This window comes from Sprattus sprattus (genome assembly GCF_963457725.1).
Source record: "Sprattus sprattus genome assembly, chromosome: 12".
Taxonomy (NCBI): domain Eukaryota; kingdom Metazoa; phylum Chordata; class Actinopteri; order Clupeiformes; family Clupeidae; genus Sprattus; species Sprattus sprattus.
Genome location: NC_137910.1, coordinates 23,606,803 through 23,621,898, shown reverse-complemented (window position 1 = coordinate 23,621,898; position 15,096 = coordinate 23,606,803). Strand labels below are relative to the sequence as shown.

The 15,096-nt window shown below is 42.3% G+C and overlaps 1 protein-coding gene across 1 annotated transcript in view; it reads left to right on the top strand.

Moving 5' to 3' along the window:
• eys (eyes shut homolog) overlaps window positions 1-15,096 on the top strand; it is a gene marked incomplete at both ends in the record, with an annotated part of 187,861 nt that overhangs the window by 36,641 nt on the left and 136,124 nt on the right. The window contains 7 exons of the mRNA XM_080848748.1: window positions 3,756-3,869; window positions 5,790-5,912; window positions 12,132-12,209; window positions 12,931-13,164; window positions 13,579-13,701; window positions 14,096-14,209; window positions 14,574-14,687. Coding sequence (XP_080704874.1) covers window positions 3,756-3,869; window positions 5,790-5,912; window positions 12,132-12,209; window positions 12,931-13,164; window positions 13,579-13,701; window positions 14,096-14,209; window positions 14,574-14,687 — 900 coding nt within the window. The remainder of the gene's footprint in view (window positions 1-3,755; window positions 3,870-5,789; window positions 5,913-12,131; window positions 12,210-12,930; window positions 13,165-13,578; window positions 13,702-14,095; window positions 14,210-14,573; window positions 14,688-15,096) is intronic.

Genomic DNA, 15,096 nt, shown 5'->3' with positions numbered 1-15,096 from the left:
CATCTGTATGTCTCTGTGATGGACCGAGCCTCGGTTTATCCTCAAATTGTGGGTTTGGCCCAAAAAGCTTGGAGCCAAACTGAGGGTTCAAAAATATACGTGTTAATAACCTTTTCAAAATTTCAGGAAACCTGCTCAGCCTCTAATCAGCAGTCTCAAGGAATATAACCTGCTATACCTCTAAATATGCAGAGGACAACATTCATCCGTCAAAAGCTTCATAAAAATACCTGCTTAGCCTCTAAAATAAGGTCTACATAAATGCTCATACAAGACAAAAATGTCCCCTAGATAGAACAATGAACATACATATATAGGAGGTGGCCAGCACCATTTCTAAAATGGGGTAAACACAAAAATCAAACAATACACAAATGACAAGACAGACCCTGAGACATAAACATAGTATTCCTCTGTATGCTAATTTAAATAAATAACTATGTAATCAAAAATCTAATTTTAAAGGTATGTAAAAAAACACCTTATTGAGGTGGTTTGGCCCGGCCAGACCATTTCCCTTCTGCCATTCTAGGCAATTAGCAGTGTAATTATTTAAGATCCAAATAAATGCTCGAGCTGTCCGGCGGGTTCTTCTTGCGTCGGACTGACCAGCTAGCAGAGGCCACGAACACTCCAACGAGTAGGTAATCCATTTGTCTATTTCCAGTGACACACAGTTGGTGCGCCAACCTTGTCCACTTAAATAAATGGTTTTGAACTTTTTTTTGTAGTTCATCTAAAGAGTAGTGTGTTTGTTTGTGTGTGCATGTGTGCAAAACCATGTGTGTTTGGGTGTGCTAGTGGTCGCTAATACGGGGCAGGTGTGGGCCCTTCATGTGCGGTTGCCCCATGACCGTCATTCTCCACATCTGTAAGTGTGTCAGTGCAGTTAGTATTTTAGCATCCACCCTCACCAGGGGCTTAATGTACAATGCTTTTCGCACCATTCATGCTGAAACGTAGTGTACACACTAAGCTGGAAAACTGCGTACATGTGTATGAAACTGTGCACACACAAGATTACACTCCCCCCCCTCCACCTTCAATTACATTCATGGAATGTACACCTAGGCCATCCTCTGATTGAGACAAAATGGCAAAAGCAAGCAGCAAATCAACAAAAAAGGAAATTTTAGCCAAGGCGATGTAGGAGTGTTCTTATCCAATGCTAAGGCAAGAAAACTAATCTCTCATCTGGCATTGATAACAAAAGAACACGGTTGGAGTGGCAGAGTGTGACAATGGCTATAAATGAGGTGGGGTCAGAGAGCCACACGATGTAATGCTCAGTCAGTCTGCACGTTGGCAAGATTGTTTACCAGCTCTTTAACCAGGGAACCACAGTGTTTTGATGGGCAGTTGAACACTATATCAGAATAACTACACACATAAATTAAAACATTTGGACATTCAATGAATTGTGTCCAAACAAGCCACCCATCATGATGAATTAATCATCAGTTGATCCAGGCCACCTTGCCACCATATAAGTCAGTCACATTTCTGTATCGCAGAACATTTGCACATTGATAGACTGAGAATAACTTCTGTTATCAAAGTAAAATTCTACCTTAAATGATGTATTTATGTGTGCAGTCAGTTGCTCCGCTTACATTGAGGAAACGGCTCTTACTGAAACTTACGCTTTAAAGTTAGCCTGGTCAACCACATCATATCGGAACTTCATACACCTGACTGACATATGGATGATCCCATTCCATTCTGACTGCTCTGACTCTTCCCCCTGAAAACATTTACAAATGAGCTTACGCCAGACATGAAGTTAGCGTGGAGGAATGCACATTCTTACATTCATTTCACTCATGATACATCCGACCGTGACCGTGAGATGACACGTTTGTGCACGAGGCCCCTGCTTACTATGCAACCAGGTGCTTAGAGAGGCTGGGAGGGGCTGTATTGTGATCATTATGGGTATATTGACCTTGTATTGACGCATCACCTAGATGAATAGTCAAGTTTATTCAGGATCAAGTCAAGACTCTATGTGTGTGTGTTTACTTACTCTTTCCTTTGTCTCTTTCGTCATTAATGGGTGTTTTGTTGACCATAGGCACCATAGGTATCTGTGGCAGATATTCAGTAGCTACGCAGTCAGCATGTCGTGTGAATTACCTACAGCTCTGAATTCAACAGCCATTTGCCCTGAACTAGCCAATGGTCCCCTGCAGCTTGTTTCAGTGGCTCTGTCGATTCTCAGCTCACGCTCTTGTGTCCCATTTTGGGGCAAACATGCAGATGCCCTTGCCCACAGTGACTACGATTTATAGTCAAAGAGGGGAATTGGAGCACATCATCTGGATCCCTGTCCTTTGCTGATGGTCATGATACTGAAAACTGGTTGTGATGATTATCGCAATGATGTTATTGGTGGTGATTGTGATGATGATGATGATGATGATGACGATGGCGACGAAGATGACGTTTATGATGATGGCTATGATAATGATGATGGTGTTTCTCTTGGAAATGATGAGTATGGCAAGCTGCCTGGGAACCGTTAATCTTGTAACTCTAAAAGTTGTAACATATTCAGGGCCGTGTTTGAGGAGCAAAGCGAAATAATTAGCCTGATTATATCTGAGAGCAGTTTGAAATTCACAATGAAGAGATGAAACATATGCTCTGAATAATTCCTCATCATATATGCAGGGCCCATGGGCATATATGTTTTTCTAATATATCTCCATAGCCCCATTTTTGTAAGAACTGGCTGTGATAATTCAATTTAAGCGTAAATACAAATGACCATGTTTTATGTCATATCAAGGCCACATGCAGAATACATTGATCTTGGGCCAACCTGGCATCTCCGAGGGCTTTATATTCCCATAAGTGTCAGTTAGACCAGGTTAGCATAACTAGACATGAATATGCTCCAATAGGCGTAATGTTACCTAAGGATATGTGTCTGTAATTTAGACAACCCACGGGCCCTAGGAATTAGTGAAGAGTACGCTGATGCATTTTTTTTTGGGGGGGGGGTGAAAGGAAATCAAAATGACCAACACAATTGGCTAGGTCGATATTAATTATAAATTAGCTTCTCTTTAATGGTTTTACTGTAATACCACTAGTTGCAGATTACAGAGTAGAGCATGGTGTTTAATGGATTTGTGCCGTGATGTGAATGCGCATTTGTGTGTACTGTATGTGTGTGTGTGTTGTATATCTGTGTTTTGTTTGTATGCATCAGGGGATGCTGGTGTTAATCAGTGGTAGAGCTTGCAAGCGTACATCACCTGCTGAACCTATACCTATTTGTGTATGCATGTGAGCGTGCTTGTCTGTGTGTGGTCCTCTACTTGCTTTGTTGTGATTTGTGCACACTCGTGCATGTGCGTGTGCGTGTGGGTGTGCGTGTGCCTGTGCTTGTGCGTGTGCGTGTGCGTGTGCGTGTGCGTGTGCGTGTGCGTGTGTGTGTGTGTGTGTGTGTGTGTGTGCCTTGTGACTGGCGAAAACAGAAATGATATTTGGCTTTGATCTGGGCCATCGCTGGATTTGTCACTGGCCTGTTTAATGTAATAAATCAGAGAGGCAATGACTGACTCTTATTAAACATGATTAAATGATCCACTGGGTTGTGGCTGTGTGTGCCCAGCAAGCTCTCTGAATCAATAACAGCCTTGTAAAGCTGCTTTTGAATGGGGAAACAAAGTCATACAAATCCTAATTGGCTGTGGGATTAAACTAACCAAAGGGACTTCAGTAATGATCCTTTTTCTCCCGTGCAGGCTTTGGCGGCCCGTTCTGCGAGGTAAATCAAAACGATTGTGAATCGATGCCGTGCCAAAACGGTGCCGTGTGTGTGGACGGTGTCGACACGTATCGGTGTTTCTGCCCTGAGGGTAAGTCAGCAACCAGTCATTTCCGCAACCTTCACTGCCAAACTCTCCCCACACACCTTAAACCTCGACCGTTCGGTCGTGCATGGACATATCAGACTTCGGCTTTGCCGTATAAACCTCGCTATCGCTCGGTAGATACATAGCAACCTGAGTCTGATATTTCCCTGCATGACCTCACTCTCGGTTAGTAAGTAGTTAGTATCTTATACCTAGTTGTAATTGTTACTTTTATTTGGACTTAAATTAGTATGATAGCATTTCTGGGTGAATATATTTATGAAGGGTTGCCCTGAGTGAGGAGTGAGGTGTGACAAGTGGTCTCACTACCTTTCCCCGGGTCTAATCAAAGTGCCTTGTCTCCAAAGCCTATTGAAAGAGGGTTACACCCCTCAGTGCATTTAACTGCAAATCTTTGACTGGCTAATCAGATATGGCTTAGGTGAAGCTCGGTGAGTGAGGGTGGAACTCAGTCTCACAATAGTGGCCGCCATTGTTTCAAGATTGAAACCTTTTTCATTGACTGATCAAATCCAAGGCTGGCTCTCATAATAAATGGTATAAAATGAAATACTATTAGCAACATCCTGAGTGCAAACATGGGTTGGTTAGCGCTATGCTCTCTCAACCCAAACAATAGCTTTAGTTCATGCGTTACAGACTTTGCTTGTTGCTGATTGTTTTGCTCATTGCCCATCAATGAAATGTGGGCCCCTAGGCTACCAGCCCTCATTTAAATTGCTTTTCAGCTGTATTGCAAAGCTGGACATGCATGTTACCTTAAAAGCATTTTGGCAAACAGAAAACTGCCATTTTGCTTGAGCTGGTCAAACAGGTCTCAGCAGCGGGTCCAATACACACGGCATTCCTAATAATATTTGTCTTTCTTGTCGGTATTGAATGATATTTTGAATATTTTGGAACCTCAGGACAGATGAGGTGATAATGATAATAAAATGTGTTAAAATGCAGATGTTAAAATGCCATAATAAAGAGCGAAGAGTATATGGTCACATTTATTTAGAAATGGATAGATGAAGCAGTCAGATTTGTCTGGTATTTTTAGACTGCTCTAACCCTAAAAGGGAGAGTATTGATTGACCACAGTGTCTCCTAACATAGGAGCCCTCCGAGGTTTTCAGTACGTATTTACAAACAACTATCTCATTCTGGTCCCGTAAAACCTTCCTCATCGTTAAATGACTAATTCATATAGTAAATTACTTGGAGCCATTTATGTCATTAAGTTGGGTGGAGAAATAAATCCCTGCAATTTTGCCAATAATTTCTTGGCTCAGTCGATGTCCTACCTGCGAGACGTACCTCTGATTAAACCTTGATTGCGGACGGGGGTTGTTATGCATTATTAATGAACTTGGAATAATTGTCAAATTTTATGACATGGGGAGAGGTGGAAATTGGTTCCATGGTCAGTTTGAGGAATGATGAGAACTCGCCCTGCACTGATGGCGCTGATAGCATGGCATTAGTCATGGGCTTCCTGCAGTCTCGGCCTGTGACAGTGCTAATGATAGTCATTTTGTAGCGTGACCATGCAGTGGAATACGTTTATGGGAGCATAAAATGTCAGAAATTTGAGTGTGGCAGTCTCCTTCACTTCGTGGCATTAACCTTTTTTTATCTTGTAAAGTCAGAGTCGGCTAATACAGGGAGTCAGGGCTGGCGTTGGCCACGCTGGTGCCTGTCATTATGCAATAACCGTGGCATTTAGTAAACAAGTTTGTGTTGTGATGTTTTTTTTCCCCAACTCCTCAAAAGGTGCATTTGCAGAGGTAGGCAGAAGTAGCGTTCTAATAGACACTTATCTGCTGGTTTTGAGTTATCTGCCTAATTTTAATGGAAAACTGCCTTGTTTGATGTTTTTTCTTCCTAATCTTAGTGCATTAATCGTGTTTATTGCAGGTTTTGAGGGTGACTCCTGTGAAATGACCAATAATGAATGCGACTATGGATTTTGCACAAACAATTCCACCTGCATCGACTTGCCTGGAGATTATACCTGCGTTTGTCCAGAAGGATTTACAGGTACGCTTAAGCAGAGGTTTTTTCATGCTGTTCCTTTCTGACTACCACATATCATTTCAACTAAATCCCTGTTTTTAAGTGCAAATTATCACTTAATATGCATTGCTCTGTGAAATGCCTTGCTCACAGGCTTTGAAATTGTCCCCTCAAGCTAATATTTCTTTTAAGGTAAATGTTTCAAATGATTATGATCCTGAGATTTAGGACACAGCTGGGAATTAGACATTTTGCTGTGAATGTGAATTTGTGAAATGGAGAGCTTAATATACATCACAATGTATGCCAAATTGTGACCTCTATTAAGAAGTCCTTAAAAAACTTTGAGTGTTTTTGCACAATAATTAAAAAAAAGTCCTCTAATTCCACAATATTGCCAAGATTCACTGAATGTGTTGAACTCTAGTAACCGCTATACTGTACCAGCCAAATGCATTCAAGGTTCGGCAACTTTTGTTGGCACAAATGCTGCGTTGAACTCCCCCCTGCATTCGTGCCGTGCCCTTGTATGGTGTGCGCAGCAGTGCCATATGGACGGGTGATTGAGATGGGATCACTTTTTTCCTGTCATTTGCTTTGCCTTTGCCACCACCCCACCCTCAGCCCCCTACTCTCCACCGAGCAGCTCTGTTGTGTTTGTGTAGTCCTAATGCATAAAACACATCAGTGGCTGGGAGGCTGGCGCGGAGAGCCAGGCAGCTGGTGTGACAGATGACACGCAGGCAAGCGAGGGAGGTCTCAGGCCCCTCGCCATGGGAGTGCTCATAACCACTTCCCCCCGTCATCATCGTCTTGTGGCATCATCACCCCAGCCATGGGAACGAGGGGGTGGTGTGGGGTGGGTGGTGATGGTACAGGGTGGGGAGGGGGTTGGGGGTGCAGGCTGTTCCAGAGCAATGGAGCTTTACGCCCCATGCTATGGCACACTTTTGTGCATAGGCTGTGTGACTTTCTCTAGCTGAAAGGACGTGTAAGAAAGACTGTAAAACAGAATCGTGTTTGCTGGTGTTAATTAGCTCGGATGCTTTTTGATGGCAAGGAGCTGTACATTCTTGCTGAAAACAGCTAAATGTATCCCTCTTTGGTTGAAGGACAGTTGCCCTGCCTGTGACACTCAAGTGTACTCACCAACCGAGTGCAGTTTCTGCTGCTGCTGTTCATGACGCCAGCACCAACTTAACAACTGCTTACGTATACAGTATGCAGAAGTCCACTACATTTTATGCTCCTCATCCCCTTGAATTACTCCCGAGTGTGTCGTTTCTTCCAGTCCTTTTCCTCAGTCCACACAGGCGTGCATTCTGTTTAGTTTCTGTCGGAGTAGTTGGGCATTTTGTGTGTGTGGGGAAAAACACATTTCATTAGTGTCTTTTAAGAGACCACCACAAGAACATACGTTTTTTGTTTTAGTTTTTAGGTAATGTAGTCCTACCCTTATTCTAGGCTACATGAAAATCTATGTAGCCTAAGCACATGACTCATATTTTAGCACATTTTTTAACCTCCTGCTTAAAATTGAACTGATGAGACTGTTTTTGCTTCCTCATCTTGAATGCAACCCACTGCCATAACATCAGCAGTTTGACTAAACTTGACAAAGAAAAAAATATTCTTCCGATTTTGAGTATAATGTTTAGAGATGCTCCGATCAGGTTTTTTGGTGCCGATCACCGATCACCGATCACTGAAATCAGTATCTGCCGATCCGATAAAACCGATCACCGATCACGGTGTCGATTGAAGCAATCTATTTATTGTGTAGCATCATTTATTAAATTAATTATTCTTAACAACATTGGTATTGTATTTTAAGTATTTAAATAACAAGAGGAGAGAGTATCATGAATTGACAACCATCAACTTTATTGCAGGGAACGTGCAACATTCCAGTGTAGAAGATCTCACTTACTATAAAATGTGAAAATAATAATAAATATTATTAATAATAAAAATATAAATCTTTAAATGAATATCACAACAATAGAAGCACATATGCAACACGCCACTGTCTAGACGCTCTTGGAACTTAAAAGTAGCTTTCCCGGGAATAGAGTAGTAGAGTATTCAAACCTTACTTCTGATTAAGCAGCATCACTGGCAGATTTGCCTTGATAAATATAAGCATCTCAGCATTTTTAGGAGTCAACCTGCCATTAAAAAATCCGAACCGAGCCCGACGTAATCAATTTCTCAACTGTTCACACTCATAGTACTAATGCCACATTGACGTTCGTTTTTTTAAGAATATCCTGGCTTTATTAAACTGGGGTATCAACAGTTAAATGCTCTCTCTCACAAACAAGCGCTGTTAAACGCACAAGCGTACACAATAAGGCCAATAAGCATATTTAAATTAAATGATTCACATTGCGAGAACGTTAAGTAAAATGGTGCGGCTCCTTTAAAAGGAGGGACAACGGTGACGCATAATTTGGATGTAGCGACAAACATTAATGTGCTGTAACAAGTATTAACCAGTATGTGAGTTTTATTAAAGCATAGCGTGTGTAGCTATTTCATCCCGTTTGTTAACCTTTTCTGCTGTCTGTTTACTAACCAGCAGCAGACGTAAAGGAAAGGGACTTAACCCCGAAGTTAAAAACATGTAATCTACTTCGGCCGTGGAGCATTGTACTCCCCTGCAATCTCCAACTACGTTCAGAGACAGGCAGCAGGAAATGTTAACAAACGGAATGAAATAGCTACACATTACACACGGTATGCTTTTAATAAAACTCACGTTTTATGCTACATCAACGGAGGCACAACAGACAAGTCTTACCATTGAAGATCTTTTAGCACGCCGACATATCCAACAGCCTAATAAGAATCTGCATCGTCTACTTAGCAGAAATATCTCCATACAGTAGATTTCCCTTCGTTTAGTATCATTTTAAACTCTCCAGATGACAGTTTCTCTTTAACTTTCTCCGTGATGCCATTTAATCTGCCTCCACGGGGAACTGCTTTGGAGCAGGCGTTGCAAATTGCAAACGTATTATCTTTCTCCGACACCTTGTAAAATTGCGAGACCGGCGAAGCCATTTTGTCTCGACTTTCGATTTTGACTTTGACCTACCCGCCACCAACTGTAGCTGCCAAATGTGAGGACCCTGCCTGATGTGAGTCCGCCAATAGGATGTCTAGAGTCCGCCGCTGCCTGATGTGAGGCCGCATGCGCAAACACAAACGGTTTACGGCAGAAGGCTCAGGAGCAAACTATCCAAGACGTGCATTCTCATACATGGTTTAATATCAACGTATCTGGCTTCTCTTAACGCATAATGTAGGTTTATTTAACGTAGTGTTTTATAATTTTGTCAACGGTTTACAGCATATGGCTCAGTGTCAACATATGGGGCTATGTTGTATTACTGTTACTAGTTGGCTAATGAATGCACTGCTTAACTAATAATTCAATAAACATGAAGCTTAACATCATAAACCTTGGTGGATTTCAAACGTAAACAAATGCGCTTGTCATTCGACTTCATGCTGTAGCCTACACCACCGGCATTACCTGGCTCGTTGTACTACAATAGTGTCGCAAAGTTTGCGCATGCGGCCTCACATCAGGCAGGTCCTCACATTTGGCAGCGACACCGACAACGGGGGCCAATGAAATTTCATAACATGGAGACACAGCCAATCACAAGCTTCTTTTTTTTTTAAATAATCATTTTCTACCAGTAGCGGCCTGAAATGCCTGTCTCTAACGTTTTATTGAAACGTCTCTGATAGTAGTTCTCGCAGATTTTAAGTAATCTGATCGGATCGGTTTGATCGTCCGTTTTGAGAACTCCGATCGATAACGATAAGGGGGATATCTGCCGATTACGATCGGCGCCGATCAGATCGGAGCATCCCTAATAATGTTATAGTGATAAAATAGACATCTGACAGCCTGGCCCAGGGCTATTTGAAAACGTATGTTGATACAATATAAAACGAAAACGTTCGTGTTCAACCAGGCTGTATCTAAAGCCTACAACAAAATTGATGGCAGGGAAGAGTGGTTGCGCGGCTTTTAAACCAACGTTCCCGGAGCCACCCAGACAGAGATAGCATACCTCATACGGTTTGTGATTAATGTAAGTCCGCACTCCTCAGCTTTCAAGTGGTTTCATTTAATGTCAAGTTGCCAACTACCTCTAGTAACCCAGACTAGTGAAACTGTAATATCATAGTACTGTAGCTAGTATCACTGCTAATGTTAAAAAGTTAACAAAGTTAGTTAGCAAGTCTACAGATGTGACTGACATCTGACCAACAGATAGCTGCTGCTTAACACACACATTGTTGCAAATTGTAGATCATAGGTTAAATGATATGATTATTGTAGATCATGGGTTAAATATGCAGATCATGAGTTAAATAATATATGACATAGATGATAAACAATGACACTAACCTATCCCAATGCTATCCTATCTTGTTGTACTCGTATTGTCAGAGCTAGCTGGCTGAATGAATGAGTGAACGCGATCTCTTTCTAAATAAAAAAAAAGAAGCCAATGGCAAAGATTCTACCGCGCTGCATATTCCACCAATCAAAATACTAAAAAGATGGTCATTCTAGATCTTTGAGCTCCGAGCAAGAGCTTGCTGCCCTGGCTGCTGGCTGGCTTGCTTGAGCCTGTGGCGTGTAGGCTACGCAACTAAACGTTTTGGTCATTGTTTTCTTTTTTAATTTTTAATTTCTATCCCGGGTCTATCTGTGAAAACCGGGGACATTTCCGGGGATAGCTCCGGCCGGGGACAGGCCACCAAAAACGGGGACTGTCCCCAGAAACCGGGGACGTCTGGTCACCTTAATTTAAATGCATATGTGGTGAGAGTGTCAACTCTAAAGCTATACATTGACATTGCAGAGCACTGTTGATTGCTATTTCACTCATACTGTATAGATGAGTGTATTAGTGAATGAGTGAAATAGCAAACAACCCCTATACAACCCTTGCTCTGCTACCTACTGATCTTTCTTTTCCAGAGCAGATATACCTCAGGAAATGTCTCATAATTGTTGGAACATTACAATGCATCCAGGTTTAGTTTAAGTTAGTCCAATCTAAACCCCTCCCTCATTGCACTCTTGAGATAAACTAAATCTGGCAATAAAATGGCACTAACAAAATCGTTGAATTGTCTGATCTGACATGAAGCCTTGTTATTGAGTAAACTGAAGGACTGTATATTTTCTTGTAGGTTGCTTGGTTGTATGGCTAATTGCGAACTATTATGCTTAACGCTTCTGATAGCAATGTAGAACCCACTACAAACACAATAACGTACTGAAACATACTTACTTGTATCATGCACACAATGCCTCACATACGTATTTGAACAAAGATGATTCGCAAACTAGGCACTCAGTATATTTAAAACTTAACTATTGCTGCCACTAGGGAGCTGCACGCGTTGCTAGGCAACGCCATTATTAACGGAGTCTTTTGCGTTTCATCCCTGACTTACCAAGCCAAGGTAAAGTCCTCAAAATGTTTTATCATAACGGTGTTACTCGTGTGTTATCAGCAAACTTTCTAGAACCAACAGAGGGGAGGCAAGCACTGCCTCTGCCTCAAGCCAACGGCTGAAAATAGAAGATTCTACAGCTAAGCTAGCCTACGTTATATGACAATGTCCAACATCGCCCATTCTGTTAAGCAATTAAATGCTAAGTTTAGTTATGGTTAACACTACAACGCAAACGTTTGCTGATAACACACGAGTAACACCGTTATGATAAAACATTTTGAGGAGTTTACCTTGGTAAGTTAATTTAATCTTAATCTTGTAATTTAATACCATGTTGTGTGCTCAAGTGCTTATTCATAGTAGATGTACCTCCTCCCTTTGACGAAATACATGTTTTACAGACGTTACAAGTGACCATGTTTGCATTTGTTCAGTGAAATAAAGCCACACTTTAGATCGCTTCGGTCTAGTTGCCATTTCTGCTGCGGTCTGATTTTTTAAAGGAAGAGTTTGCGCATGCGCAAACGGCACAGAGGTCCGTTTACAGACCCGGTTTTGAATTTGGCTAACGATTCCAAAGATTCGGCTCATTAGGAACCGGTTCTAAACAAGAACCGGGTTTCGGTTCCCATCCCTAGTCATGTCACACTTATTGGCACTGGGCCTCTTTCAGCATGAACACCAATGGCGATGACACTTCCCCCTCGAACTAGGCCTGCCGTAACAGCAGCGCTATTTGATTTCCAGGTAAAAACTGCACCGTGGTGATCTCCAAGTGTGCGGAGAGGGTGTGTCAAACCAACTCCACCTGCAGCTCCACCCAAGGTGACTCTCACTGCACATGTCCACAGGGTTGCAACTTGGTTTTCTCATCTTATTATTCAATTCTGAGTTGTGAAATTGTTTTACACGACAGCCTGCAAGCTGACCTTCATTAATCTAATGCATTTGTTTATCACACACGCGGTTACCCAAGGTTGACGAAACATTACCACTGAAATATTTCTTGAGATGTTTTGATGTTGAATTGTAGATGCCAGCAGCGATAATCCCATTTTCTCCTAGTAAGCAACATTTTTTTTTTTTTTTTTTACTAATCCATGAGGCTTCCCTGCTGTGTGAGAACGTGTTGCTAGTTTCTTTTTTTCATGCCTGCTCAAAATATGTATTAAGGCCATAATTTGTTAGTATTGATATTGATTTACCAGAGTGCCTTTGTTACAACAAAATATATTCGCAAATATATTCATTCCAAATCAGTGAAAAAATGTGAATGTAATAACTTGGCCCAGCACCCCCTGGATAGCTGCTTTGAAATAGGAAGTTTACTCAATCCATCATTTATTAGTAGGAGTTTTGGCCTGTGCTTTTTTATGAGAATGAGATAAATAATTACACATGGTGAAGAGTGCATAGGTTTCAATCTGCCCCAGTTTGTGTGGGAGAACAGCGGTGTGGTGGGAAGGAGTTTTGCCGCTATCCACTGTTGTGCCGCACGGCGCAACACAGCGCACTTCAATCATCTCTTTGATCCCGGCTCATTCAGGCTTGGGAGGCGAGGGCTGCTCAGAGCTGGCTGGAGAGTGTGTGTCGAATCCTTGCGAACCCGCGGGGACCCGCGCCTGTGTGGAGCAGGTGAGCGGCTTTAAGTGCGTGTGCCGCCATGGTTACGCAGGGAGGCTCTGCGAAACACCCATAAGCCACTGCGTCCACGGGCTGTGTCAATACGGATCAAAGTGTGTGGATCTCCGTGGAGGCTTCACATGCGAATGTCTCCCTGGTAAGCCCCTTGTGCATATGATGTGGGGGACAGGAACCGTCTGCAGCTCAGTTAAACACATAATATTGTTTTGTGAATGGAATGGACGTCTGAACAGATGCTAATGCCTGAAGGTTTTGATTCTCTCCAAACCCAACAGAACAGTCAAAGTTGACCTCACACTTAGTTAAAGGCCCACATACATTTTCCAGTTTCCAGTTATGTTTCTCCGCACTAAATCATTTCATAACATTATTAAAGGCTGGAACACTGAGAGAGCCTATATGTAATCTCTGCAAGTGTATCATACATTTTCTAGTCTACATGTACTGTATGGGGAAAAACTAACTTCAGAAACAACTGTCCACTGGCATGTCTTTTATGTGTGCGTTATAAGTTATAAGGATTTGTTTTCCTCTTGATTCCTTCTCTCAGGGTTGACTGGGAGATTCTGCGAAGTAAACATTGATGATTGTGCACACAATCCATGCGGCGTTCTCAGCTTCTGCAAAGATGCTCTCGATGGCTATGATTGTTTTTGTGCGCCTGGATTTATTGGTAAGTGAGCAAAAGAAAAAAAAAGAAAGACAAGAATCAACTCTCCCACCCTCTTCAGCCCCCACACCTTTGCTTTCCTCTGCCCTTTGCTGTAATTGCAATGGTATGACACCTCTCTTTACCTTTTCTCGTGCCAAAGATTACGGCCTGTCCTAGGCCACACTGTTGTACAACATTTATTTACTTTCTGCTTATCAAACAAATTTCCATTATGCTCACCCACGCTCCGCTCCCAACCTTGTCCTCTGACACCACTCTGACCACCTCATTTGCCCCTTTATCCTCTTTCCCACATCATTAAGCAAGGCTTATTCACTGTGAAAGGGGCTGCTGTCAGCATCTCACAACTACCACTGACTCTTTGTGAAGCGCACCTCTTTCTCTTGTTTTTGAGGCAATAACTGTGAGATTGAAGTGAACGAGTGTCTGAGCCAGCCGTGCCTGAATGGAGGCTCCTGCTCTGACGAGCTCAACGGCTTCAGCTGCCAGTGTCCATACGGAGTCGCAGGTACACAACCAGCTAGTGTTTTTGTAGGCCAATCGATACTAAGCACAAGTCACAAAGGTAGGTGTTGTTGCTTAAATGAGAAACCCAGGAGATATCCGTGCAAAGCCCTGTTCAATGTGTGGTACATTTCAGAAAGGTCACTTGATATGAAATGAAAATATGGTATCAGTCCACTATGAATCCAGTATCAAGGATGCATTTTTTGCTATTTTGTGTGTATATGTGGCTGTACAAAGTATTTAGTCATGGTAGAGAAATGAAAGGGGTACTGTATACACCTTTGAAGGACAGCAGCACACAAACACAATAAAGAATTCTTTAGAGAAGATATTGGCAATTCAACACGTTTTGCTCTTTTGTCCAGGTGACCTCTGTGAAGTTAGTGTGGATGAGTGTCAGTCATCACCATGCCACCACAACGGCACCTGTATTGACCTGGCGTTCGGCTATAAGTGCATCTGCCTTCCTGGTTTCACAGGTAAGGAGCCGGTGACTGCACACACAAACGGTATGCTGAGTTGTATTCTTATCCTTTACTGACTGGATTACTATGCTGTGCACACCGCTAAAGTAGAACGATGCTATCAGTCAAGTGAAGGGAAGATAAGAGTCTCTACTGCTATAAGCTTAGATGAGAGTTGTTCTTGCACTGGTGTTCCTTTGGATTCCGCCCCTTCGGTCCGATGTGCTGTGCATGCACAAATTTAATTGGCAGAGGGGGATGCCCGTCTCTTTGGAAGTTTCCTAATTGGATGATGTAGTCAGACCAAGCTGAACATTTTAATTGCCGATTACAGAGTCAATTAGAATCCTAGAGACACTTATGGTATTTCAGTGTCCACTTTGAGATTGTAAAAAAATCTTTATATGAAAATTACTTCCAGCAA